Below are 26163 nucleotides of genomic sequence, written 5' to 3'. Positions count from 1 at the left end.
TCAGTCGGTGTCTGACCCCGGATACAAGATTCAAGGGAATTGCAGACTTGGGATCCAGGCATCTGTGTCAGAACGACTGGAATCCGGGACGATGAAGAGGCTGGAGTTACAGGAGGACAGGGATGTGGAAGGGTGATCGGACTGGAGTGGGTTACGGCGGTATCTGAAGTGTGGGCTGCGGGCATACTCGCAAGCGAAGGGGATCACGGTAACGTAGCAGTTAGCGCGGCGAAATGACGGCTCCGGGCTTCGGAATTCAGAGTTCAGCAGCGTCTGTGAAGAGTTTGCGCGTTTCTGTCCGTGTGCGTACGAGTTTCCTCCGGATACTCCGGTTTTCTCCCACAATCCAAAGACGTACTGGATTGGAGGTTAATTGGTCATTGTAAATTGTCCTGTGATTAGGCTGGGGTTAAATCGGGGTTTGCTGGGGGACCAGCCTCCAAACTGTATCCTTAAATTTTTAAAAAAAGCCAAGTCAGGGAAACAGCAGTGTTGTTGAACTAGGTTCGGTGTTGGTCCAGGTTCAGCAGTCTTGGTTCAGAGCGCCCGAATGGGACTTCATGCAAGTTTTACCCCCAACCACATTCAGGGTTCACTTTAGCAGAAACGAGGTGAACGCAGCCCGGCCCATCGCACAATCCACCTCCCTCTGTCCACACTCCCTGCTGCATCAGGAAAGCGGCCAGCAAGATGACGAATCCTTCCACCCTGCTGGCTCCTACAGAAGCCCGAGAACACGTACCGCCAGAGTCCGAGACAGCTTCTACCCCGCGGTATTACCAGACCTCAAAGATGAAGGGCTACTCTTGGCCTCTTACCCCTTTTCCTCATCTGCCTATCACTTCCTCCCCAGTCTTCCATAGTCCACTCCCCTCTCTTATCAGATTCCTTCATCTTGGGCTCGCTGCCTCTTTCACCTATCCTCTCCTCTATCACCTGGCTTCATCGGGGCAATTCTGAGGCCGGTCATTCTTGCTGCCCTAGTTGAGTAGATCCTCTTAACGTTAGCCTTTCCTGGTACAAATTTATTTTTGTCCAGGCGGTTCTGTTTTGGGCCGTTTCTTTTTTCTTTGGGGCGGGGGGAGGGGTGGGTGGTTCGGACATAGAGCAAATAACTTCAGCCACCGATCTTCAGATTAGAAGACTGGAATTAAATTTAAAATGCAGCTCTGAACAAGGGGTTCCTAAAAGCCGTGAATCACTGCTAATGGGAAGGCCAGACAATGTCGATTAAAATGCATTTAGGTGTCTGCGGTGTGGGTGTGAAGCGGGAGGTGTAAAGGTTGTGTGTAGCTCAAATAAAGCATTGTGGGTGCATTGTAAATATGGAACTGTCCTTTGATATTTGGCACATAAAATGTTGTGTAGCCTTGGGTCCAGCAGCTCTTCTTCCGAGAGGGTCTCCATGTGATGCGTGTCTCACTTTGTCGAATAAAGAGACAACTTCGCATCCACAGGTACTTCTCACGTGACTTTGTTCACGTGACAACGCCTCCGATTACCTACAAGCTTGTCCCCCCTTCCCTCCCCCGACAGTTTTATTCTGGCGTTCCTCCCCATCCTGAAAACTTGGCATGAAACGTCGACTGTTTATACATTTCCATAGATGCTGCCTGACCTGCTGAGTTGTGCCTTGATCACCCAATCTATCTAGTCGTCGTCGCCCTTGTACTCTGCCTGAACTGCACTGCATGTTCCTGTAACTCCAACACCCTATTCTAGCTTTTACCGCCTCGATGTAACCTGCCTGGATTAGAACCAGAATCGGATATAGAAATATAGAAAACCTACAGCACAATACAGGCCCTTCAGCCCACAATGCTGTGCTGAACATGTCCTTACCTTATAAATTACCTAGGGTTACCCATAGCCCCCTATTTTTCTGAGCTCCATGTACCTGTCCAGGAGTCTCTTAGAAGACCCTATTGTATCCACCTCCACCACCGCCGGCAGCCCATTCCACGCACTCACCACTCTCTGCGTAAAAAACTTACCCCTGACATCTCCTCTGTACCTACTTAAAACTGTGCCCTTTTGTGTTAGCCATTTTAGCCTGAGAAAAAGTCTCTGACTATCCACACGATCAATGCCTCTCATTATTTTGTACACCTCTATCAGGTCACCTCTCATCCTCCATCGCTCAAGGAAAAAAGGCCGAGTTCACTCAACCTATTCTCATAAGGCATGCTCCCCAATCCAGGCAACATCCTTGTAAATCTCCTCTGCACCCTTTCTATGGTTTCCACACCCTTCCTGTAGTGAGGCAACCAGAACTGAGCGCAGTACTCCAAGTGGGATCTGACCAGGATCCTATATTGCTGCAACATTACCTCTCGGCTCCTAAACTCAATCCCACGATTGGTGAAGGCTAATGGACCATATGCATTCTTAATCACAGAGTCAACCTGTGTAGCAACTTTAAGTGTCCTATGGACTCAGACCCCAAGATCCCTCTGATCCTCCACACTGCCAAGAGTCTTACCATTAATACTATATTCTGTCATCATATTTGACCTACCAAAATGAGCCACCTCACACTTATCTGGGTTGAACTCCATCTGCCACTTCTCAGCCCAGTTTTGCATCCTATCACTATCCCGCTGTAACCTCTGACAGCCCTCCACACTATCCACAACACCTCCAACCTTTGTGTTTACTAACCCATCCCTCCACTTCTTCATCCAGGTCATTTATAAAAAGTAGAGGTCCCAGAACAGATCCCTGAGGCACACCACTGGTGACTGACCTCCATACAGAATATGGCCCATCTACAACCACTCCTTGCCTTCTGTGGGCAAGCCAGCTCTGGATCCACAAAGCAATGTCCCCTTGGATCCCATGCCTCCTTACTTTCTCAATAAGCCTTGCATGGGATACCTTGTTAAATGCCTTGCTGAAATCCATAAACACTACATCTACTGCTCTACCTTCATCAATGTGTTTAGTCACATCCTCAAAAAATTCAGTCAGGCTCATAAGGCACGACCTGCCTTTGACAAAGCCATGCTGACTATTCCTAATCATATTTTGCCTCTCCAAATGTTCATAAATCCTGCCTCTCAGGATCTTCTCCATCAACTTACCAACCACTGAAGTAAGGCTCATTGGTCTATAATTTCCTGGGCTATCTCTACTCCTTTTCTTGAATAATGGAGCAACATCCACAACCCTCCAATCCTCAAAAACTTCTCCTGTCCCCATTGATGATGCAAAGATCATTGCCAGAGGCTCAGCAATCTCCTCCCTCGCCTCCCACAGTAGCCTGGGTACATCTTGTCCAGTCTCAGTGACCTATCCTACTTGATGCTTTCCAAAAGCTCCTGCGCATCCTCTTCTACATGCTCAAGCTTTTCAGTCTGCTGTAAGCCATCCCTGCAATCGCCAAGATCCTTTTCTGCAGTGAATACTGAAGCAAAGTATTCATTAAGTACCTCTGCTATCTCCTCTGGTTCCATACACACATTTCCACTGTCACACTTGATTGGTCCTACTCTCCCACGTCTTATCCTCTTTCTCTTCACATACTTTTTTTTAGATTATGAAGACACGTTGTCCTCTTTTATTGTCATTTAGTAATGCATGCATTAAGAAATGATACAATATTTCCTCCGGTGTGATATCATAAAACACAGGACAGACCAAGACTGAAAAAACTGACAAAACCACATAATTATACATATAGTTACAACAGTGCAACAATACCATAACTTGATGAAGGAAGTCCGTGAGCACAGTAAAGTTCAAAGTCTCTCAAATGTCCCACATCTCACGCAGACGGGAGAAGGAAGGAAAACTCTCCCTGCCATGCCGACCACAATCCGACTCTGAGTCGTCCGAAAACTTCGAGCTCTGATCAGCTCTCCGACACCGAGTACTGAGCACCATCTCTGTCCGAACGATTCGACCTCCTTCTCGGTCACCAAAAGCAGGCAAAGCCGGGGATTTTGAGGCCTACCCTCCGAAAGATTCCCGACCGCACAGTAACGACAGCAGCGGACGGGCGTTTCAGAAATTTCTCCAGATGTTCCTCTGTGCTTTCACCTCCATCCTCCATCAAATCAGAATTGTCCACGGCCCCTATTTAACAGATACGACATCATTTTTCACCGGAGGGCTGCGCACGCACAGGCACACCGCCATCTTCTCCTCCCGCCGTGTAGAATACCTTGGGGTTTTCCTTAATCCTGTCTGCCAAGGCCTTCTCGTGGCCTCTTCTAATTTCTTTCTTAAGCTCCTTCCTGCTAGATTTCTATCATTAGGTAGTTTTTTGAACCTTTGATATGTTGTCATTGATTTCGGTGTCGTGTCAATAGTTGTTTTGTGGCAGCAGTACAGTGCAAATACTTTAACTCACCCCAAATTATAAATTATAGAAACATAGAAACATAGAAGATAGGTGCAGGAGTAGGCCATTCGGCCCTTCGAGCCTGCACCGCCATTTATTATGATCACGGTTGATCATCCAACTCAGAACCCCGCCCCAGCCTTCCCTCCATACCCCCTGACCCCTGTAGCCACAAGGGCCATATCTAACTCCCTCTTAAACATAGCCAATGAACTGGCCTCAACAGTTTGCTGTGGCAGAGAATTCCACAGGTTCACCACTCTCTGTGTGAAGAAGTTTTTCCTAATCTCGGTCCAAAAAGGCTTCCCCTCTATCCTCAAACTGTGACCCCTCGTTCTGGACTTCCCCAACATCGGGAACAATCTTCCTGCATCTAGCCTGTCCAATCCCTTTAGGATCTTATACGTTTCAATCAGATCCCCCCTCAATCTTCTAAATTCCAACGAGTACAAGCCCAGTTCATCCAGTCTTTCTTCATATGAAAGTCCTGCCATCCCAGGAATCAATCTGGTGAACCTTCTTTGTACTCCCTCTATGGCAAAGATGTCTTTCCTCAGATTAGGGGACCAAAACTGCACACAATACTCCAGGTGTGGTCTCACCAAGGCCTTGTACAACTGCAGTAGTACCTCCCTGCTCCTGTACTCGAATCCTCTCGCTATAAATGCCAGCATACCATTCGCCTTTTTCACCGCCTGCTGTACCTGCATGCCCACTTTCAATGACTGGTGTATAATCACACCCAGGTCTCGTTGCACCTCCCCTTTTCCTAATCGGCCACCATTCAAATAATAATCTGTTTTCCTATTTTTGCCACCAAAGTGGATAACTTCACATTTATCCACATTAAATTGCATCTGCCATGAGTTTGCCCACTCACCCAACCTATCCAAGTCACCCTGCATCCTCTTAGCATCCTCCTCACTACTAACACTGCCACCCAGCTTCGTGTCATCCGCAAACTTGGAGATGCTGCATTTAATTCCCTCATCCAAGTCATTAATATATATTGTAAACAACTGGGGTCCCAGCACTGAGCCTTGCGGTACCCCACTAGTCACCGCCTGCCATTCTGAAAAGGTCCCGTTTATTCCCACTCTTTGCTTCCTGTCTGCTAACCAATTCTCCACCCACACCAATACCTTACCCCCAATACCGTGTGCTTTAAGTTTGCACACTAATCTCCCGTGTGGGACCTTGTCAAAAGCCTTTTGAAAATCCAAATATACCACATCCACTGGTTCTCCCCTATCCACTCTACTAGTTACATCCTCAAAAAATTCTATGAGATTCGTCAGACATGATTTTCCTTTCACAAATCCATGCTGACTTTGTCCAATCATTTCACCGCTTTCCAAATGTGCTGTTATCACATCCTTGATAACTGACTCCAGCAGTTTCCCCACCACCGACGTCAGGCTAACCGGTCTATAATTCCCCAGTTTCTCTCTCCCTCCTTTTTTAAAAAGTGGGGTTACATTAGCCACCCTCCAATCCTCAGGAACTAGTCCAGAATCTAACGAGTTTTGAAAAATTATCATTAATGCATCCACTATTTCTTGGGCTACTTCCCTAAGCACTCTAGGATGCAGACCATCTGGCCCTGGGGATTTATCTGCCTTCAGTCCCTTCAATTTACCTAACACCACTTCCCTACTAACATGTATTTCACTCAGTTCCTCCATCTCACTGGACCCTCTGTCCCTTACTATTTCTGGAAGATTATTTATGTCCTCCTTAGTGAAGACAGAACCAAAGTAATTATTCAATTGGTCTGCCATGTCCTTGCTCCCCATAATCAATTCACCTGTTTCTGTCTGCAGGGGACCTACATTTGTCTTTACCAGTCTTTTCCTTTTTACATATCTATAAAAGCTTTTACAGTCCGTTTTTATGTTCCCCGCCAGTTTTCTCTCATAATCTTTTTTCCCCTTCCTAATTAAGCCCTTTGTCCTCCTCTGCTGAACTCTGAATTTCTCCCAGTCCTCAGGTGAGCCACTTTCTCTGGCTAATTTGTATGCTACTTCTTTGGAATTGATACTATCCCTAATTTCTCTTGTCAGCCACGGGTGCACTACCTTCCTTGATTTATTCTCTTGCCAAACTGGGATGAACAATTGTTGTAGTTCATCCATGCAACCTTTAAATGCTTGCCATTGCATATCCACCGTCAATCCTTTAAGTGTCATTTGCCAGTCTATCTTAGCTAATTCACGTCTCATACCTTCAAAGTTACCCCTCTTTAAGTTCAGAACCTTTGTTTCTGAATTAACTATCTCACTCTCCATATTAATGAAGAATTCCACCATATTATGGTCACTCTTACCCAAGGGGCCTCTCACGACAAGATCGCTAATTAACCCTTCCTCATTGCTCAAAACCCAGTCCAGAATAGCCTGCTCTCTAGTTAGTTCCTCGACATGTTGGTTCAAAAAACCATCCCGCATACATTCCAAGAAATCCTCTTCCTCAGCACCTTTACCAATTTGGTTCACCCAGTCTACATGTAGATTGAAGTCACCCATTATAACTGCTGTTCCTTTATTGCACACATTTCCCCCCTGTTTAATACCATCTCCGACCTCACTACTACTGTTAGGTGGCCTGTACACAACTCCCACCAGCGTCTTCTGCCCCTTAGTGTTACGCAGCTCTACCCATATCGATTCCACATCTTCCCGGCTTATGTCCTTCCTTTCTATTGCGTTAATCTCTTTTTTAACCAGCAACGCCACCCCACCTCCCCTTCCTTCATGTCTATCCCTCCTGAATATTGAATATCCCTGAACGTTGAGCTCCCATCCCTGGTCACCCTGGAGCCATGTCTCTGTGATCCCAACTATATCATAATCATTAATAACAATCTGCACTTTCAATTCATCCACCTTATTACGAATGCTCCTTGCATTGACACATAAAGCCTTCAGGCGCTCTTTTACAACTCTCTTAGCCCTTTTTAATGCTTGCCCTGGATTTGTCGGCCTACCACTTTTACTTTTCTCCTTTGTACTTTTTGCTTCTACCCTCACTTTACACCCCTCTGTCTCTCTGCACTGGTTCCCATCCCTCTGTTGTGAACTAACCTCCTCACGCCTAGCCTCTTTAATTTGATTCCCACCCCCCAACCATTCTAGTTTAAAGTCACCTCAGTAGCCCCCGCTAATCTCCCTGCCAGGATATTGGTCCCCCTAGGATTCAAGTGTAACCCGTCCTTTTTGTACAGGTCACGCCTGCGCCAAAAGAGGTCCCAATGATCCAAAAACTTGAATCCCTGCCCCCTGCTCCAATCCCTCAGCCACGCATTTATCCTCCACCTCATCGCATTCCTACTCTCACTGTCGCGTGGCACAGGCAGTAATCCCGAGATTACTACCTTTGCGGTCCTTTTTCTCAACTCCCTTCCTAGCTCCCTATATTCTCCTTTCAGGACCTCATCCCTTTTCCTACCTATGTCATTGGTACCTATATGTACCACGACCTCTGGCTCCTCACCCTCCCACTTCAGGATATCTTGGACACGATCAGAAATATCCCGGACCCTGGCACCAGGGAGGCAAACTACCATCCGGGTCTCTGGACTGCGTCCACAGAATCGCCTATCTGACCCCCTTACTATCGAGTCCCCTATCACAACTGCCCTCCTCTTCCTTGCCCTACCCTTCTGAGCTACAGGGCCGGACTCTGTGCCGGAGGCACGGCCACTGTCGCTTCCCCCGGGTAAGCTGTCCCCCCCAACAGTACTCAAACAGGAGTACCTGTTGTTAAGGGGCACAGCCACCGGGGTACTCCCCATCACCTGACTCTTCCCCTTCCCCCTCCTAACCGTGACCCACTTGTCTGCCTCCCGTGGCCCCGGCGTGACCACCTGCCTTCCACTCCTCTCTATCACCTCCTCACTCTCCCTGACCAGATGAAGGTCATCGAGCTGCAACTCTAGTTCCGTAACGCGGTCCCTTAGGAGCTGCATCTCGATGCACTTGGTGCAGATGTAGACGTCCGGGAGGCTTGGAGACTCCAGGGCCTCCCACATCCGACACCGAGAACAGCAAACTGCCCTCACAGTCATACTGCCCCTCTCCTCAAATAACAACAGAAAATGAATGTCAAACCTTCCTCGCCTCGCCCGCTTCCGCCTAAGCCCGGTGAGCCGAAGCCCTTAAGTCTTCACTCTGCTCCCGGCTCACTCCGCAGCCCGCAAACTACGCTGCCCGCTCTATGAGGCTTTGTTCCTTTTAAATCTGCCGCGCTGCACTGCCCGACGTCACACGCCTGCGCAGTCCCGCCTCTCAGAAAGTCGTTGGAGAGAAAAAAACGAAAATTTCAAAAATCTCTTTCTCGGCACTCCCACTCAAACTCTTAGACTCCTTCTTCGAATATATATAAATAAATGATGCAAAAACAGAATAACATTGTAGGGGTTAATGGACCATACAGAAATATAATAATTTATTTATTAGAGATACAGCGCACTGTGGGAGGAAAGCAGAGCGCCCGGGGGAAACCCACGCATTCACTGGGGAGGACATACTGACTCCTTATCAGAATTGAACCCCGAGTTCTGATGTCGCAAGCTGTCATGGCATCACGCTAACCGTGGGGCCATCCGACGGCAGAGGGGAAGCAACTGTTTCTGAATCATTGAGTGTGGGTCTCCAGGCTCCTGTAGCTCCTCCTCGATGGTAGCAGTGAGCGGAGGGTGTGACTCAGGTGGTGAGGGTTGTTAATGATGGATGTCGCCTTTTTGAGGCTCTGCGTTTTGAAGATCCCGGGAGTGGGATGTGCCGCCTGCAACCAGACCTTCTCACTGTAACTCAGCACGCGTGCCGATATTAAACAAAATGTCACCATGTCAATACGCCAGGTCCCCTGGGAGTCAAACACTGGCAGGAAGAGTTTGTGTACTGCGGCAAGGAAGCGCAGTCCCCCATCAACATCCAGACGCTGAACACCCAGTATGACCGCTCGCTGAAAACCGTTCGGTTAAGCGGTTACAGTGACCCGTCGTGCGACGCCCTCACCCTCTCCAACAATGGCCACACAGGTGAGGAAGCAGCAGTGACCACCGCCTTTCAGAGGCAGGGGCACGAACGGGGGAGGGAGAGGGGGGAGAATTAAAAGATAAACTTTGTTTGTCATATGTGTGTAATGCGGCGGTTTGCATCAAATCAAATCAGCGAGTATGGTACCGGGCAGCCCACATGCTTCTGGTGCCAACATAATGTGCCCACAATATTGAACACATGCAGGCAGCTGGGATTCAATTGGCATTTTGGTCAGCATAGACATCGATGTCTATGTCTCCTGTTTCCTGTCATGTACCACACCCACTCCACACCATCTTTACAGGGTGACAGCAGCTCACCAGAGCCCTCTGTCCTGGGCTGATAGGGCCTGTGGCTTCCACTTTCACCACGACCTCAGCCCTCTCCTGGCAAGGATCTTTCCTCTCCTAGGGATGAGGTCTTTGGAGCTTCTGTTAGTTTCTGGAGTTTCTGTAGCTCTGGGTTTTCATGGGATGGGGTTGCTAATCTCATGCCTGACCCTCCTCCTTTGACAGCTGAGCTTGGGATTGTCTATCTGACGTTCCAACTGTTTTGGTCACCTTGCTCACTGAGTAATGTACTGAAGCCAACTAGAATGGTCCCCATTGTGACCTGAATCTCTTCCCTCCTCCTCGTCTGCACGAGAGAGAGAGAGAGAGAGAGAGAGAGAAAGAGAGAGAGACACACACACACAACAGAAACAGGCCCTTCAGGACTCTGTCCAATGATCCACTTACATTGACCTCATTTTATTCTCTCCACACTACCCATCATTCTGCCAACCCTCCTCCACTCATCAGCAGGTCAGGCAGCGTCTGTGGAGGGGTATGGATGGTGTTTCAGGTTCCAGGTCTAAGATCAGAGGACAAAATAGAGGAGCGTCCTTTTAGAACAGAGATGAGGAGGAATTTCTTTAGCCAGAGAGTGGTGAATCTGTGGAATTCTTTGTCACAGGCCGCTGTGAAGGCCAGGTGTGTATGTATATTTAAGGCAGAGGTTGACAGATTAGGGGCATGAAGGGAGTGTGAGAAGGCAGGAGATTGGGACTGAGAAGGAAAGTGGATAGGTAGACGGAGGGAGAGGGGGAATAGTGACAGAGGATGGGTGGACCCAGTTGAGGAGTAGTGATAGGTAGGAGTAGTGAGGGGGGAGTGTGTATAGTGATGGAGGCTGAGAGGTGATAGGTGGAGGCGACAAGGTGCAGATGGTGGAATCTGATAGAAAAGGGAGGTGGAGCATAATGGAGATGGATAAGGCAGATGGAAACAGGTGAGGGGGGCCTAGTGGAGGTGTGTGCGTGATGGGCAGGAGAGTGAAACCGGGTGATGCAGCTTGGGTGGGCGTAGAAGTTGTTGGATGGATCGGGAGGAGAGAGAAAGGGAGAAAGGGACAAAGGGGGAGGGGATAAGGAGGGGTGTAGGGGAGGGGAGAACACAGCGATGAGGGGTGTAGGGAAGGAAGGGGGGTCACAGAGATGAGGTGGGGTATGTAGGAGATGGTGGGAGGTCACAGGGATGGGGAGGGGTGTAGGGGAGTGTTTGGATCACGGGGAGGCATGTAGGGGAGTGGGGATACTGAAAATTAGGGGAGGAAGGGGGTCACAGAGATGGGGAGGGGTGTGTAGGAGATGGTGGGAGATTACAGGGATGGGGATGGGGTCACAGGGATGGGGCAGGGAGTAGGAGAGAGAGAGAGGGGTGGGATAAGGTGAGAGGGAGAGAGAACGATCATCATTGGAATTGGAAATAAGTGTGGGTACTGTAATCACAGCAACATTTGAAACTGCAAACTGCCTTTTCCAAAAACTCTGTTCTGGAAAGTGCTACAGGGCTATAAAACAAAAATCACACAATCTTCTCCCAGGCTTCTAATCTGATCAACCATTCTACTTCTCCACCCCACCCATCTCTATCTGTTACCCCTGTCACTGCCCTGTAAGCAGCACCTTAAACCACTTTTATAAAGCTCTTAACAGATGTTGGTGCATAGCCAAGTGGTTAAGGTGTTAACCTTCGTGTCCAGAACGAGGGGCCACAGTTTGAGGATAGAGGGGAAGCCTTTTAGGACCGAGATTAGGAAAAACTTCTTCACACAGAGAGTGGTGAATCTGTGGAATTCTCTGCCACAGGAAACAGTTGAGGCCAGTTCATTGGCTATATTTAAGAGGGAGTTAGATATGGCCCTTGTGGCTACGAGGATCAGGGGGTATGGAGGGAAGGCTGGGGCGGGGTTCTGAGTTGGATGATCAGCCATAATCATAATAAATGGCGGTGTAGGCTCGAAGGGCCGAATGGCCTACTCCTGCACCTATTTTCTATGTTTCTATGTTTCTAACCCTAACCCTAACCCTTCCAAAATCCATGAGACTAACGGATGCCTAAAAAATGAGCTCTTAACATTGTAAATACGTGATGGTATTTATGCATATTTTATTCCATGTCCAAACTTTAACCCCGAACTTTATTTTTATATAATTATTTATTCTTTATAACCACAGCAAATTCCTGATCTGTGTAAATGTATATGGCAAGTAAAGTTGATCCTTCAGCGTACGTGTGTGAGAGAAATGGCCAACTGGTGCGATTCAGCCATGCAGGAAGAGAGTTTATTCGTGCTCTGCTCTCTAACTGCTCTCTTGCTCCCTCCCTGCAGTGCAGATGGACCTCCCATCCACCATGTACATCAGCAGCTTGCCCCACAAGTACCGGGCCGCACAGCTACACTTCCACTGGGGGAGCCTGGTGTGGCCCAGTGGATCGGAGCACCTCATTGACGGCGAGAGGGCACCTGCCGAGGTAGGAACCTTTGCCCCCTCACTCCCTTCTCCCATCCACTGAAACCTTTGACTGTTGCTTCATCCGTCCCCTCCAACCCTTACTCCAGGGACAGAGTTTAAACGTCGGGGTTATGGTGCGGGCGAAAGCCTCTCATGTTTGTCACCAGGGACCATAAGTTTCACTGTAATGGCCACTTCTCCTTCGGTCCGCGTCTCACACAGCCCCAGACTGAGTTGGTACAAATTCAGGCTAAACACAGGGGTAACGTGGTGGTGCAGTGGATAGTGTAACGCTTTACAGAGCCAGTGACCCGAATTCAATTCCCACCACTGTCTGTAAGGAGTCTGCATGTTCTCCCCATGACTGTGCGGATTTCCTCTGGGTGCTTAGGTTTCCTCCCACGTTCTGAAGACATTCCGGTGAGGGTTAGTGTAATTACAGAGAGAAGGCAGAAGAATGGGATAAATCAGCCATGATAGAATGGCAATGGGCCAAATTCTGCTCCCGTGTTTAATGGTTTTGTTACTCTTCCCCCAGCTCTGCTTTGCAAACTCCGGCCCCTTTGTGTTCCCTCCTCCCACAGTCCCAAGTAAAGGTCTCTGACTGAGAGGGTAGAACCTGGGGGAAGCAGACAGACGTGGGGACTAAAATGAGATGATTGTGGATGGGTGTTTGATGGTGACTGCGGTCTTGGGGAAGGGACTGTTACTGCATTCGAGGAGTCTGTGATCAACACTGGTCTGAAATGGTCCTGGTTGTCCCTGACAAATGGGAGCTGTCTTCCTCAGCCACCCTGCTGAGGATTTTCAAAATCCAAACACTGACGCCCCAGTGGCTGAACGGCGAGATAACGCTGTACTTCGCACCGAGTTCCCATGGTCACAACAGCAGTGTTTACAATCCGTTTTTGGTTTCTCCCAGATGCACATAGTTCATTACAACTCAGAGAAATATCAGAACGTGTTAGAGGCCATGAGGAAGGCAGACGGGCTGGTGGTCCTGGGAGTTCTGCTGGAGGTGAGGTATTGCAGTGTCGATTGGTCTCCATCATGCTTTAGAGTAGGAACCCTGCATGTAACCAGTTCCCCCTCCTCCTCTCTTTCTCTGGTTATTCTCTCACCCCTTCCCATCACCTCCCTATGGTTGCCCTCCTTCCCTTTCTTCCACTTTCCTATCAGATTCCTGCTCCTTCACCTGCAAACTTATACTCTGCCTTTCTTATTCTCTCTTCCTTTCCAGTGCTTGTGAAAGGTCACTGTTTCTTCCCCTCCACCGACGTTGCCTGACCTGCTGCATTCCAACAGTATTTTGTGTGTGTTGCTTGGATTTCCAGATTGTGTTTATGTAAAGTTTACATTGTAAACCGTCAAGAGTGTAATGAGTAGCTCTAACCTCCACCCATTAGATAGCACTAGAGTCAGAATCAGGTTCATTATTACTGACATGAGTCCTGAAATGTATTGTGTCGGCAGTTCAATGCCAAGGCATAAACATTACAATAAGTTACAACATAAGTAGTGCAAAGATAAATCATGAGACAGTGTTCATGGACCTTCAGAAATCTGATGGCAGAGGGGGAGAAGCTGTTCCTGAAATGCTGAGTGTGGATCTTCAGGCTCCTGTACCTCCTCCCTGATAGTAGTAATGAGAAGAGGGCACGTTCTGAGTGATGAGGGTCCTTAATAATGGATGCCCCCCCCCGAGACACTGCCTCTTGAAGAGGTCACCAGTACATCTATAGAAATTGCAAGTCTTTAGTGACATACCAAACCTTCTCAAACCCCTCATGAAGTAGATCTACAGGTGTGCTTTCTTCATAATTGTGACACTGCGTGTTGGGGGCAGGATAGATCCTCTGAAAGGTCGATGCCCAGGTAGTTGCAGTGCTCACTCCCTCCTCCCTTGAAAAGCGATCCCAGTCAGAGTAAGTCTATTTCTGTATTAGAGGATAAGTTTGCTTCTGGAACGTTTCCCTACAAAAGGATTGTTGGTGTAAGGTAAGTGGGAGTTAATTCTGCCAGTCCATTATTACTTAGAGTGGTGAGAGCCCCAGGTATAATTATGAAAGGGGGAGTTATCCAGCCACTCCTGTGCTGACCAATCAGCTAATTGTAGAGAAAACCAGAGGGTGGGTGCTCCACAGTGAATGACACAGAGACTTCCCACTTCCCCGAGAGAGAGCATCTCCAACAATCCCTGGCAATATCTGAATCACCAAACACTCACAAATTTCTAAAGATGTACCATAGAGAGAATTCTGATGGGTTGCATCACCGCCTGCTGTGGACGCACCGACCGTGCACCACAGTGGGGAAAAGCTGCACAGGGTTGTAGTCTCAGTCTGCTTCATCACGAGTACACCCTCCTCACCACTGCAGATGTCTTTGAGAGACGGTGCATCAAGGCTACCATCTCATTGCTACCACCTAGGAGGAAGGTGGTACAGGAGCCAGAAGACACACATTCAACATGTTAGGAACAGCTTCTTCCTCTCCACCATCAGGTTTTCTGAATGGTCCATGAAGACTACCTTACTACGAATAAACCCTTCTCAAGTTTCCAACTGGGTACAGATATCAATTTTAAACCAATGTTTCAAAGACAAACACTACCATCTTCATCAGGGACGATACCTGGGCAGGACTAGTCCAGCGACATTTATACCCCTCTGTCGTCCATCCCTCCTGATTGGTTGAGGATTAACCAATCAGGTTTCTGCTGTCCCACCACGTTTACCATCAAATTCCAGTTCTTACTTAAAGCGAGATTTTAACAAAGACAAAGGTCTTGCTTTAAGTAAAGCGAATTACTGGAATTCTGGAATGAGCTTTCGGAAGTGGTTGAGGTGGGTACAATCACAGCATTTAAGAGGCATTTAGATGGGTGTGTGGAGGGGAGGGGATTGGTGGGTTACTGGCTGAATGCAGGCGTCTGGGACTAGCAAGTACAATGCTGTGGTCAGCATGGATCAGTCGGACTACAGGACCGGTTTCTGTGCTGTGTTACTCCATGGCCATCCAGAACACACAACTGGCACTCCCTCCCTCTACCACATTAGCTGCATTTCCCACTGTCTACAAACTCCCACAGTTACTCGTCCGGGCTACTTCGAAAGCACTTCCCCAACCTGCCACCCTCTCCCAGAGGGCACAGGGAAACCACCAGCCGCAGGTTCCCCCTCGCCCTTCCCGACTTGGGAACACCTTGGCCAAGTCTGTGTCATGGGGTCTAAATCCTAGGACTTGCCTCCCCTACAGCACTACGAGAGCAGCTTCTCCACACAGACTGCAGTGGTTCAAGACGGCAGCTCACCCCCAACCCCTGAACGGCCACTAATGGATGGCTTACAGGAGGTGTGGGGGCTTGGTGCCAGAGATCATGGATCAGAGTTCAGTTTCCTCCACTGTCTGTAAGGAGTTTGTACATACATTCTCCCCGCGACAGCGTGGGCTTCCCCCCACTTTCCGGAGATGTACGGGTTAGGCTGAGTAAATTGTGGGCACGCTACGCTGGCGCCAGAAGCGCGGTGACACTTGCCCCCCAGCACAGCTTTGGACGGTGTAAGCTGTCGATGCAAACGGCACATTTCACTGTATGGATCAATGGCCAAGTGACTGAATGAGCTAATTTTTTAATCAATCTATAATTGAATCAAAACTCCCGTGTGAACAAAATGCAGCAAACATTGTGGGGGAGGTACTAATATTGCACTTTTTTATATTTAATGAAGGTTGGGAAATTTAAAAATCCAGCTTATGAAAATATCCTGCGTCACTTGGAATCGATCCCATTTGCAGGTAAGGTGTCTGCGAGCCCCAGCCGTTAGGAAGAGCTGTATGATGCACTGGCTGGATCAGACCGTCAACCCCAGGTCACCGCAAGCATCCTATAACCCCGGCTGTCCTTTTACCAGCACTGTCTTAGCTCAGTATGTCAGTCCGCTGGCTCTGGGTCAGACAGCCGAAGGTTTGGAGCCCTCTCCAGTGGGGTCAGCCTGAAGCTGCAGGGAGAACCAGAGAAGGATTAATTTCTAATGGAATGGGTTTACACCACAGGAAAACAGGCCCTTTGGCCCAACTCACCTGTGTTGACCAAGCTACCAACCTGGATTAAAGATGGCTTTATTTGTCACATGTACAATGAAACAGACAGTGAAATGCTTCGTTATCAATGGCCAACACAGTACAAGGATGTGCTGGGGGCCCCGTGCCTGAACTTACTAACCCTAATCGGTACGTCTTTAGACTGTGGAGGAAACCCCAGGAGAACATACCGACAGGACTGGGAATTGAACCCCAATTGCTGGCACGTAAGGCGTTATGTTAGCCACTATGCCTCCATGAATTTGCCTGCATTTGGCCCTCTTCTCTATAAATCTTCCCTACCTGTATCCAAGCACTATCCTCAAGGATGCCTTCTATCCCACTGTTCTCCGTGACCTTTGATGTCCTGACCAATCGCCCTCACCTTTAAATATACTCAATAACTTGTCCTCCACAGCCACCTGTGGAGTTCATTGCCACAGATTCACCGCCTTCTAGATAAAGGATATTCCTCCTCCTCTGTTCCAAGGGGCACTTCCTTCCATTCTGAGGCTGTGCCCTAGACTCCCCCACTTGGGAAACGTCCTCTGCATGTTTACTTTAACCAGGCCTTTCAACACTAGGTAGGTTTCAATGAGATCCTCCCCCTCTTATTCTTCTAAACTGCCAGTGAGTACGGGTCCAAAGCCATCAAACCAATCTTTAGTCTATGTTAATATCTCTACCCGTATTGTCACTTTCTTTGGGAACTAGAGACCTTGGCCCCTATGTTTAACAATGTTTTCTCAACAACCTACCCTATTTGACTTCCCAAAATACATCATCTCAAACTCATTGGGATCAGACCCTACCAATTACCTGGACAAAGGGTTGTAGTTTCTCCTTCCATAGACGCTGCCTGACCTTATGTAGAACTGTACAGTTCAGAATCAGGCCCTTTGGCCCACAATGTCTATGCTGACCACAATGCTAAATTAAACCCAGTCCTTCTGTTCACGAGGTTAACAGTGGCTTAAACATAGACACGAGATTCTGCAGATGCTGGAAATCTTGAGCAACACACACACAGAATGCTGGAGGAACTCAGCAGGTCAGGTAGCATCTATGGAAAGGAATAAGCAACTGACGTTTCAGGCCGAGACTCTTCACCAGGACTGGAAAGGAAGGTGGGGAGGGGAGGGGATGGGGATAAGGATAGGGGAGTACAAACTGGCAGCTATTTCTTCAACACATCTGGACACTTGAACACACAGTAGGGCAGAGGTACAGGTCTGGTGAAGGGCCTCAGCTTGCAGCAGTGACTGCTTATTCCTCTCCAATGTGCGGCCTGACCTGCTGAGTTCCTCCAGTATTGTGTGTTAATAGGAACAGGCCCTTTGGCCCACAATGCCTGTGTCAGCCACGATGCTAAAATAAAATAAACCTCTTGTGCCCGCATATGATCCATATCTCACCATTCCCTAAACACCACCACTGTCTCCACTTCCACCACCCCATTCCAGGCACCAGGCACCCTCTGCTCTGTGTAAACGAAACTTCAGAATCAGATTTAATATCACTGACTTAGGTCATGAAATTTGGTTTTTTAGCAACAGCAGTAGATTGCAAAATATCATAATAAAAAAAACTGAATTGCAATAAAGATATACACATCTTCAAAGAGGAAAAATAATGAGGTAGTGTATGTGGCTTTACTGTCCACTTAGATTTAGAAATATGAAGGCTGAGGGGAAGAAGCTGTTCCTGAAACCTTGAGTGTGTGTCTTCAGGCTCCCGTACCTCCTCCCTGATGGTAGCAATGGGAAGAGGACATGTCCTGGGTGATTTGCAGGGGGGGGGGGTCTTAATGACGGATGCCACCTTTCTGAGGCATCACCTTTTCAAGGTGTTCTCAGTGCTGGGGAGGCTGGTGCCCATGATGGAGCTGGTTGAGTTTACAACTTCCTGCGGTCTTTTCCGATCCTGTGCAGTGGCCCTTCCACACCAGACAGTGATGTAACCGGTTAGAATGCTCCCCATGGTACATCTGCAGAATTTTACCCATGCCCTTTAAACTTACCAGCTCTCACTTTAAATGCATATCCTCCAGTATTCAACGTTACTACCCTGAGAACAAAGACTGTCCCCCTACTGATGCCTCTCATAGTTTTATAAACTCCTCAGCCTCCAATGCTCCAGAGAAAATAACCCAAGTATATCCAACCACTCTTTGGGTTCAGGAACAATTATTACCCTACAGCCATCAAGTCCAGCTCCTGGCCTTCAAGTGTGGCTTAGCTACTAAGCCCGGTGGAACAGTTTCTACTGACAGAAGGGGCAAAGGTGGGTTACTGTGCTCTAAAACCAGTCATTTCCGGCAGATGGGGCTTGTCAGCCGTGGTTGGCAGGTCATTTAGGAGAAGGAAAACTCTGATCTCAAACCCAAGCTGCCTTGTGACTATACCCACTCATGGGGAAGGCTTTGGGAATAAACCCTGAGGAAAAATCCAGAGCTGGAATCCCCAAGGCAGTCAATCCTACGTTCAGTTCAACACCAACTGACAACTTCTGTGACGTTGCTGGTGCCAAACTCTATCAGTATCTATCGTCCCCTTTGGACTCACCAGTTGTGTGGAAATGGTGAGCCTGCTGCATGGGCAACAGCTTACTCTCCATATCATACTGCCCTGGTTTGTGTATCACGTAGACAGCTAGGACACAATGTCCATGGTCAACCTCGACCAACAGAGGGCCTCTATTGCACTTCTGAGTCGTCCTGTAAATGCCTGTTAGAAAAGCGCAGTAGACAGTAACCTAATACTTTGATAGTAGGTTTACTCTGAACTTTATTTCCTGTACCTTCTCATTCTGCTAAGATTTTTTTCCTGATCCAGTACTTTGCTTTGGTTCAGACTTCCTGCAGATTTTTTTGGGATTTGTCAGGAAGACCTTTCCCCTTCGCTTCTAGTTCTGGCCCTAATCTGACATCAGTTCAATGCGTCAGCCCTCTGACAGTGCAGCCAACTGGGGGGGGGGGGGTTACAGCACCAGCGATCTGCGATTGGGGTTCAGTTTCCTCTGGTGTGGTAGTGTAAATGTCTTACAGTGCCAGCAATCCAGGTCCAATTCTCACCGCTGTCCGTAAGGAGTTCGCATGTTCTCCCTGTGACCACGAAATTCCTCCGGGTGTTCCAGCTTCCTCCCATATACCAAGGATGTACAGTTAGGGCTAGCAAGTTGTGGGCATGCACGTTGACGGCAGAAGTCTAGTGACACACGTGGGCTGCCCCCAGCACATCTTTGGACTGGGGGGGGGGGCGGGATGCAAGTGATGCATTTCAGTGTATGAGTGACGAATAAAACTAATCTTTACTCTCTGGAGGCACGTGGGACTCAGACGGTGGGAGAGAAGGATGTCCTTAAAACTGATGAGGAATTTCTTTAGTTAGGTGGTGAATCTGTGAAATTTATTACAACATACAGCTGTGGAGGCCAAGTTATTGACTGTATTTAAGTGGAGATGATGGCTCGATTGGTCAGGGTGTCAAAGGTTGCAGGGAAAAGGCAGGAGAACCAGGTCGAGAGGGAAGGGGGGAGACTTGGGCCAAATGGTCTAATTTGACTCCTGGAGGGATGATAGGGTGATGGGAGGACACACACACACACACAGAGTACTGTAGCAACTTTATATATTGCACTGCACTGCTGCCACACAAAACAAATCATGACTTATGAGTGTGAGTGACGATAAACCCAATTCTGATATGGGTCTCTATTTTGGACTGACAGTGGGAAGGGAACAGGGAGAGGGGAATCGTTGTTGGGAATAAGGGAGAGGGAGGGAGTGGGAAGCACTAGAAAGACTGTCTGTAATGATTAATAAACCAATTGTTTTGAATCAACTCACCTTGCCTGGTCTGTCGGGGCTGGGTATGTCTGCACCCATACCACCCCTACCCCACCCCGGTACTCCTCCTCCCATGGTGCTCCACCCAACACCCTTTGCTCCCACCAGATTTACAAACTCTCTTTCCATTCCACATTGACAAATACAGTACTGTGCAAAAATCCTAGACATACTAGCAATATATACACACACACCCAAGACTTTTTCCACAGTACTGTATGTCATACTGTCTTACCCACTGAGCCCCTTGGTTGATACTAACCTTGCTGTTGTTCGATTCCTCAGGTCAGGAGGTGGAGATTCCATCCTTTGATATCTGGTCCCTGCTCCCTAAACGGCTGGACCAATACTTCACCTACCGAGGCTCTCTGACCACACCACCCTGCTACCAGAGTGTCCGCTGGATTATATTCCACCAGCGGGTTCCATTATCCCTTTCCCAGGTAGGTGGCCACCAAGGCAGCATCTCCAAATCCAACAGCAGCTTCTTCCCCTAAAGGGTAGCGAGAATGTGGATTGGGGCGACGTGGTAACACTCTACAGTGCCAACAACACGAGTCCAATTCCTGCATCCGCCTGTAAGAAGTTTGTACGTTCTCTACGTGACTGCGTGGGTTTCCTCCCACAGTCCAGGTTAATATGGTAGGTTATTGGGTCACATGGGTTTAAATGGGCAGCACAAGTTTGTTGGGTGGACAGTCTGTTACCATACTCTAAAATAAAGGAAGTGGCTGAAGTGATTTGTACGGATATATTTAAAGGGTAACCGGACAAGGCACAAAGAACAGGAAGTAGGTGGTTATACTGTTGGATTAAACAAATTGTGTGTTGACATGTGGCCAAGTGGTTAAGGCATTGGTCTAGTGATCTGAAGGTCGTGAGTTCGAGCCTCAGCTGTGGCAGCGTGTTGTGTCCTTGAGCAAGGCACTTAATCACACATTTCCCTGCGACGACACTGGTACCAAGCTGTATCAGCCCTAGTGCCCTTCCCTTGGACAACATCAGTGGCGTGGAGAGGGGAGACTTGCAGCATGGGCAACTGCCGGTCTTCCATACAACCTTACCCAGGCCTGCGGCCTGGAAACCTTCCAAGGCACAAATCCATGGTCTCACGAGACTAACAAATGCTTATATAATAAACAAATGGAAAAACTATTCACGCAAAGTTGAGCGTCACAGCCAACATTGACTGATGGGCCAAATGGCCTCTGTCCCATTGTGTAATTTTATGTAAGCAAGTGCAAGTAGGGACGGCGTCATAAAACACAGATCACTACAACACAGTACAGGTCCTTGTCTCCTGAAGTGCCAACCCTTTAAACTTACTCCAATCTAACCCTCCCCTCCATTTTTCTTTCATCCATCTGCCTATCCAAGAATCTCTTACATGACCCCAATGTATCTGCTCTGGCATTGCATTTCACAGACCCACCACAGCGTATATAACAAAACTCTACCTCTGACTCCACCCTCCTACGCTTTCCTCACTCACTTTAAAATTACACCCTTTCCCATTAGCCACTTCCACCCTGCTGTCCACACTGTCAATCTCACATCATCTTGTACACCTCTATCAAGTCACCTCTCATACTCCTTCGCTCCAAAGGGAAAAGTCCTACCTTGCTCAACCTTTCCTCACAAGATATGCTCTCTAATCCAGACAGCGTCCTGGTAAATCTCTTCAGCACCCTCTCTAAAGCTACCACATCCTTCCTATAATGAGGCAACCAGAACCAAACAGATACTCCCAAGTGTGGTCAAATCAGGGTTTTATACAGCTGCAACATTGTCTCATGGCTCTCAAACTCAAATCCGTAATGATGGCCAACACTTCATACGCCTTAACTTGTGCGGCAACTTTGACTGATCTATGGACCCCAAGATCCCTCTGTTCCTCCACACTGCTAAGAATCCTACTATTAACCCTGCATTCTGACTTCCAAAGTGAATCACCTTCTTTTTCCAGATGGAGCTCCATCTGTCACTTCGCAGCCAGCCCTTCATCCCACCCAGGTCTCAGCCCGGCCTTACATCCCATCAGTGTCTCACTGTCGATGTTTAATTCCCACCGCTGTCTGTAAATTCTTCCTCTGACCACACAGGTTTCCTTAGGGTGCTCCTGTTTCCTCCCACATTCCAAATACATACCAACATTCAATAGGTTTCAGTGAGGTTCTTCCCCCCCCCACCCCCACCAATTCTTCTAAACTCCAGCAGAGTCATTAAATGCTCCTTCTATAAATAACCCTTTTATTCCCAGAATCATTTCCATGAACCTTCTCTGAACCCTCTCCAGTGTCCATTCATCCTTTCTTCGATAAGGGGCCCAAAACTGATCACAATAATCTATGCGAAGCCTGACCAATAAAACCTCAATGTTGCATCTTTGCTTTAAAATTCCAGTCCTGTCGAAATGAATGCCAACATGACATTTGCCTGCCTTGCCAATGACTCAGCCAGCAGGTTGAGGTCTAGCAAATCCTGTACACGGACTCCCAAGTCTCTCTGTAATAGCAATGCAGTAACTGCTACTCTGTAGTGGTGAGTTAATACCAAAGTCCACTAGAGTCAGCACACTACCATTATCTCTGAATAAACCTAATAAAAATTATTAGAAAAGATTTTTTTTTTAAACCCAGGAGGGTGGTAGAGACTCCTTAGCAGAGAGGTCAATAATAGGAGGGGTGGATTTAAATTAAATTGCCAGATTAGAGGGGGACTGGGTAAACTGATGGGACTTGGAATCACAAGGGAGGTGGATTCATAAAGCATTACGGCAGAGCTGGGTGATGTCTCCAAGCACCATAACTTGTGGGACTCTACATAAAGACTAACTCAGCAGGTCAGGCAGAATCTTTGGAGGGGAATAAACAGTTGATGTTTCAGGCCGAGACCCTTCAAAGGAAGGGGAAAAGAATGAGGGGAATAGGCTGAAGGCTGTGGAGTGAGATTGGGTGCACATTGAACACGATGAGGAGAATGGCCTCCTTTTACACAGCAGTATGTCATGGCACTGCTCGTCTCAGGTATGATTTACTTTGGGACCTGCGCTTGTGGGATATGGGGTTTGGGAGCCAAGGAGCTATGATGGGGGTGGGGGGGGGTGCTTGGACCCCATTCCACTTTGCGTGGGTGTTATAGAGTGCCACAACAGAGAAACAGGCCCTTCAGCCCATCTGAAAGTAACACATGCCCTGGAAGAGGTCCCAATGATCCAGAAATCTGAATCCCTGCCCCCCTGCTCCAATCCCTCAGCCACTCATTTACCCTTCACCTCAATCTATTCCTATACTGTCATGTGGCACAGGCAGTAATCCCGAGGTTACTACCTTTGAGGTCCTGCTTCTCAAATTCTTTCCTAACTCCCTGTAGTCTTTTTTCAGAACCTCCTCCCTTTTCCTACCTATGTTGTTAGTTCCAATATGTACCACAACCTCTGGCTGTTCTCCTTCCCACTTCATGATATCCTGGACACCATCAGAAACATCCTGGACCTTGGCACCTTGGAGGCAAACTACCATCTGCGTTTCTTTCCTGTGTCCACAGAATTGCCTGTCTGACCCCCTAACTACAGAGTCCCCTATCACTGCTGCCATCCTCTTCCTTTCCCTACCCTTCTGAGCCACAGGGCCAGACTCAGTGCCAGAGGCGCAGCCACTGTTGCTTCCCCCATCTCCCCCAACAGTACTCAAACAGGGGTACTTATTGTTAAGGCGGACAGCCACCAGGGTACTCTCTAGCACCTGCTTCTTGCTCTTCCCTCTCCTGTTACCCACTTCTGTCTCCAGTGGTCCTGGCGTTACTACCTGCCTATAACTCCTCTCCATCACCTCCTCACTCTCCCTGACCAGACAAAGGTCATCGAGTTTCAGCTCGACGCACCTGGTGCAGATGTGGTTGTCCGGGAGGCCGGGAGTCTCCAGGACCTCCCACATCTGACACTGAGCACAGAAAACCGGCCTCACACACATACTCTGTCTTTATTTTAATCAGATAACCTACCTGGCCTCGACCCTCTTTTGCCTGAGCCCCAAAGCCTTCCTACTCGTCTCCCACTACTCAGACGCCCGCTCTGTAAATCTGTCTTCCTTTTAAACTCTTCCCACTGTTCTCACCGGCCGACCTCCAGGGCAGTCGTGCCCGGTTCAAACTGCTGAAGAAATAACTTAGTGTTGGGAGGGAAGAGTGCTCCCCATGCTGTTTGTGGGATCGTGCTGTGCACAGATTGGCTGTTGTGTTTGCAACACTGAAGGTACTAAGCAGCAACCTTTCCCTCCCGCAGTTCAAGACCCTGAGGACTGGGCTGTTCCGCACGCCAAATGACACTGTGCAAACTCTGCCATTGGTCAATAACTTCAGAGAGGCCCAGCCAGTCGGGAACCGGCCAGTCAAGGCCTCGTTCCCTGTGGGTGAGTTCCCTATGCTTTTTTTTTCTTTAAAAATCGAGTTTATTCATGAAAACATTAAACAGTAACTAGGAATTCACAAGACCTTAACACACAGGGGCAGAATTAGGCCATTTGGCCCATCAATCTGCTCCAATATTCCATCCTGGCTGATTTACTTTCCCTCCCAACCCCATTCTTCGAGAAGACTACAAGACATGGGAGCAGGAGGAGACCTTTCTGCCCATCATTCACAAACTATTTACAGTGATTATCTACAACGTACTCGAGCTCAGGGACAGTGGGGCACGGACATCGCCGGAGAGAAGGGGCAGGCAGTCTGGACCCCGGACTGCCCGCCACCTGGACCTGTAAATGGCCAGCTTGCCTGTGCCCAAGGAGCGACTCTCTCCCCTACGTGCCTGGTGACTGCAGATCAGGGAGCTGACGTGCGGTGATCCCCCAGGCTGGGATGTGGGGTACCTCGGGGGAATAAGGCAAGGTTAAAAAGGGCCCTGCATGCTCCCCCAGGCTGGGATGTGGGGTACCTCGGGGCAATAAGGCAAGGTTAAAAAGGGCCCTGCATGCTCCCCCAGGCTGGGATGTGGGGTACCTCGGGGCAATAAGGCAAGGTTAAAAAGGGCCCTGCATGCTCCCCCAGGCTGGGATGTGGGGTACCTCGGGGCAATAAGGCAAGGTTAAAAAGGGCCCTGCATGCTCCCCCAGGCTGGGATGTGGGGTACCTCGGGGGAATAAGGCAAGGTTAAAAAGGGCCCTGCATGCTCCCCCAGGCTGGGATGTGGGGTACCTCGCAATACGGCAAGGTTAAAAAGGGCCCTGCATGCTCCCCCAGGCTGGGATGTGGGATACCTCAGGGGGAAATGGGGTGAGGTTGCAAAGGGCACCTCAAAGCACGGGTAGATCATGGGGAGAGAATCTGTGTTGATACCATCTCTTCCCTGTAGGTTGGGCCATCGCCTTTCGGAAGGCAGTCCAAAAACTTCTGAAGATGCTGTCGCTGAAACTGCACTGAGTGTCGGGCTCTCCCCCAGTGGGAGCGCTCCCCGATTGCTCTGAAGATGCCCCTATCGTGGGGGAAGAACGCTCTCAGCCCCGTCTACCAGGAGGAGTGTTTCAGGCTCTTCGGTGCTCTTTCTCCCCCCACCCCACCCATCGACACATCCACAGCTTCATTTGTCACCTCTGGATCCAACTACGTGAACACTCCTCTTGTCAGTCCTACCCACCCTTGACCTGGTCACGTGTTCATCTTAACCTCTGCTGCCCATGCCTCCAATCTCATTCTGTGCAAATAATGCCTGCTTGGTCACCTGCACTTGTACCTGCGCCCACCTCCCTGTCTCACAATGCTACCAGGAACCCCCTTATGCTCTAACAGGGCACCACAGTCCATGTGATGCTCGTACAGCTTGGGCCGTTCCAGAGCTCCAAGTCCAATTCCGGTGCCACCTGTAAGGAGTTTCTATGTTCTCCCCATGAATCGCGTTGTTTCCTCCCACAGTCCAGCTGACGAACCAGTTAGTAGGTCAACTGGTCACTGTAAGTTGTCCTGTGATTAGGCTAGGGTTAGACTGGGCAGTGCAACTTGTTGGCCTGTTCCATGTTGTATCTCTAAATAATAACTGGATTGTGTCTCGGAGCTCTGGAATTTCCCTTTGAGTCTC

The 26163-nt window shown here is 48.7% G+C and overlaps 1 protein-coding gene across 1 annotated transcript in view; it reads left to right on the top strand.

Moving 5' to 3' along the window:
• Positions 1-25560, top strand: part of LOC134337369 (carbonic anhydrase 14-like) — a 28531-nt gene extending 2971 nt beyond the window's left edge. Inside the window, exons 3-9 of the mRNA XM_063032319.1 lie at positions 9207-9386; positions 12040-12182; positions 13086-13181; positions 15895-15961; positions 20379-20536; positions 24376-24502; positions 25444-25560. Of these exons, the coding sequence (XP_062888389.1) occupies positions 9207-9386; positions 12040-12182; positions 13086-13181; positions 15895-15961; positions 20379-20536; positions 24376-24502; positions 25444-25511 (839 nt within the window). The 3' untranslated portion in view covers positions 25512-25560. The remainder of the gene's footprint in view (positions 1-9206; positions 9387-12039; positions 12183-13085; positions 13182-15894; positions 15962-20378; positions 20537-24375; positions 24503-25443) is intronic.
• Positions 25561-26163: the final 603 nt, after the last annotated feature.

The sequence above is a fragment of the Mobula hypostoma genome, chromosome 2 (genome assembly GCF_963921235.1).
Source record: "Mobula hypostoma chromosome 2, sMobHyp1.1, whole genome shotgun sequence".
In the NCBI taxonomy this organism is placed as follows: Eukaryota; Metazoa; Chordata; class Chondrichthyes; order Myliobatiformes; family Myliobatidae; genus Mobula; species Mobula hypostoma.
This window is presented reverse-complemented; position numbering and strand designations above follow the sequence as displayed.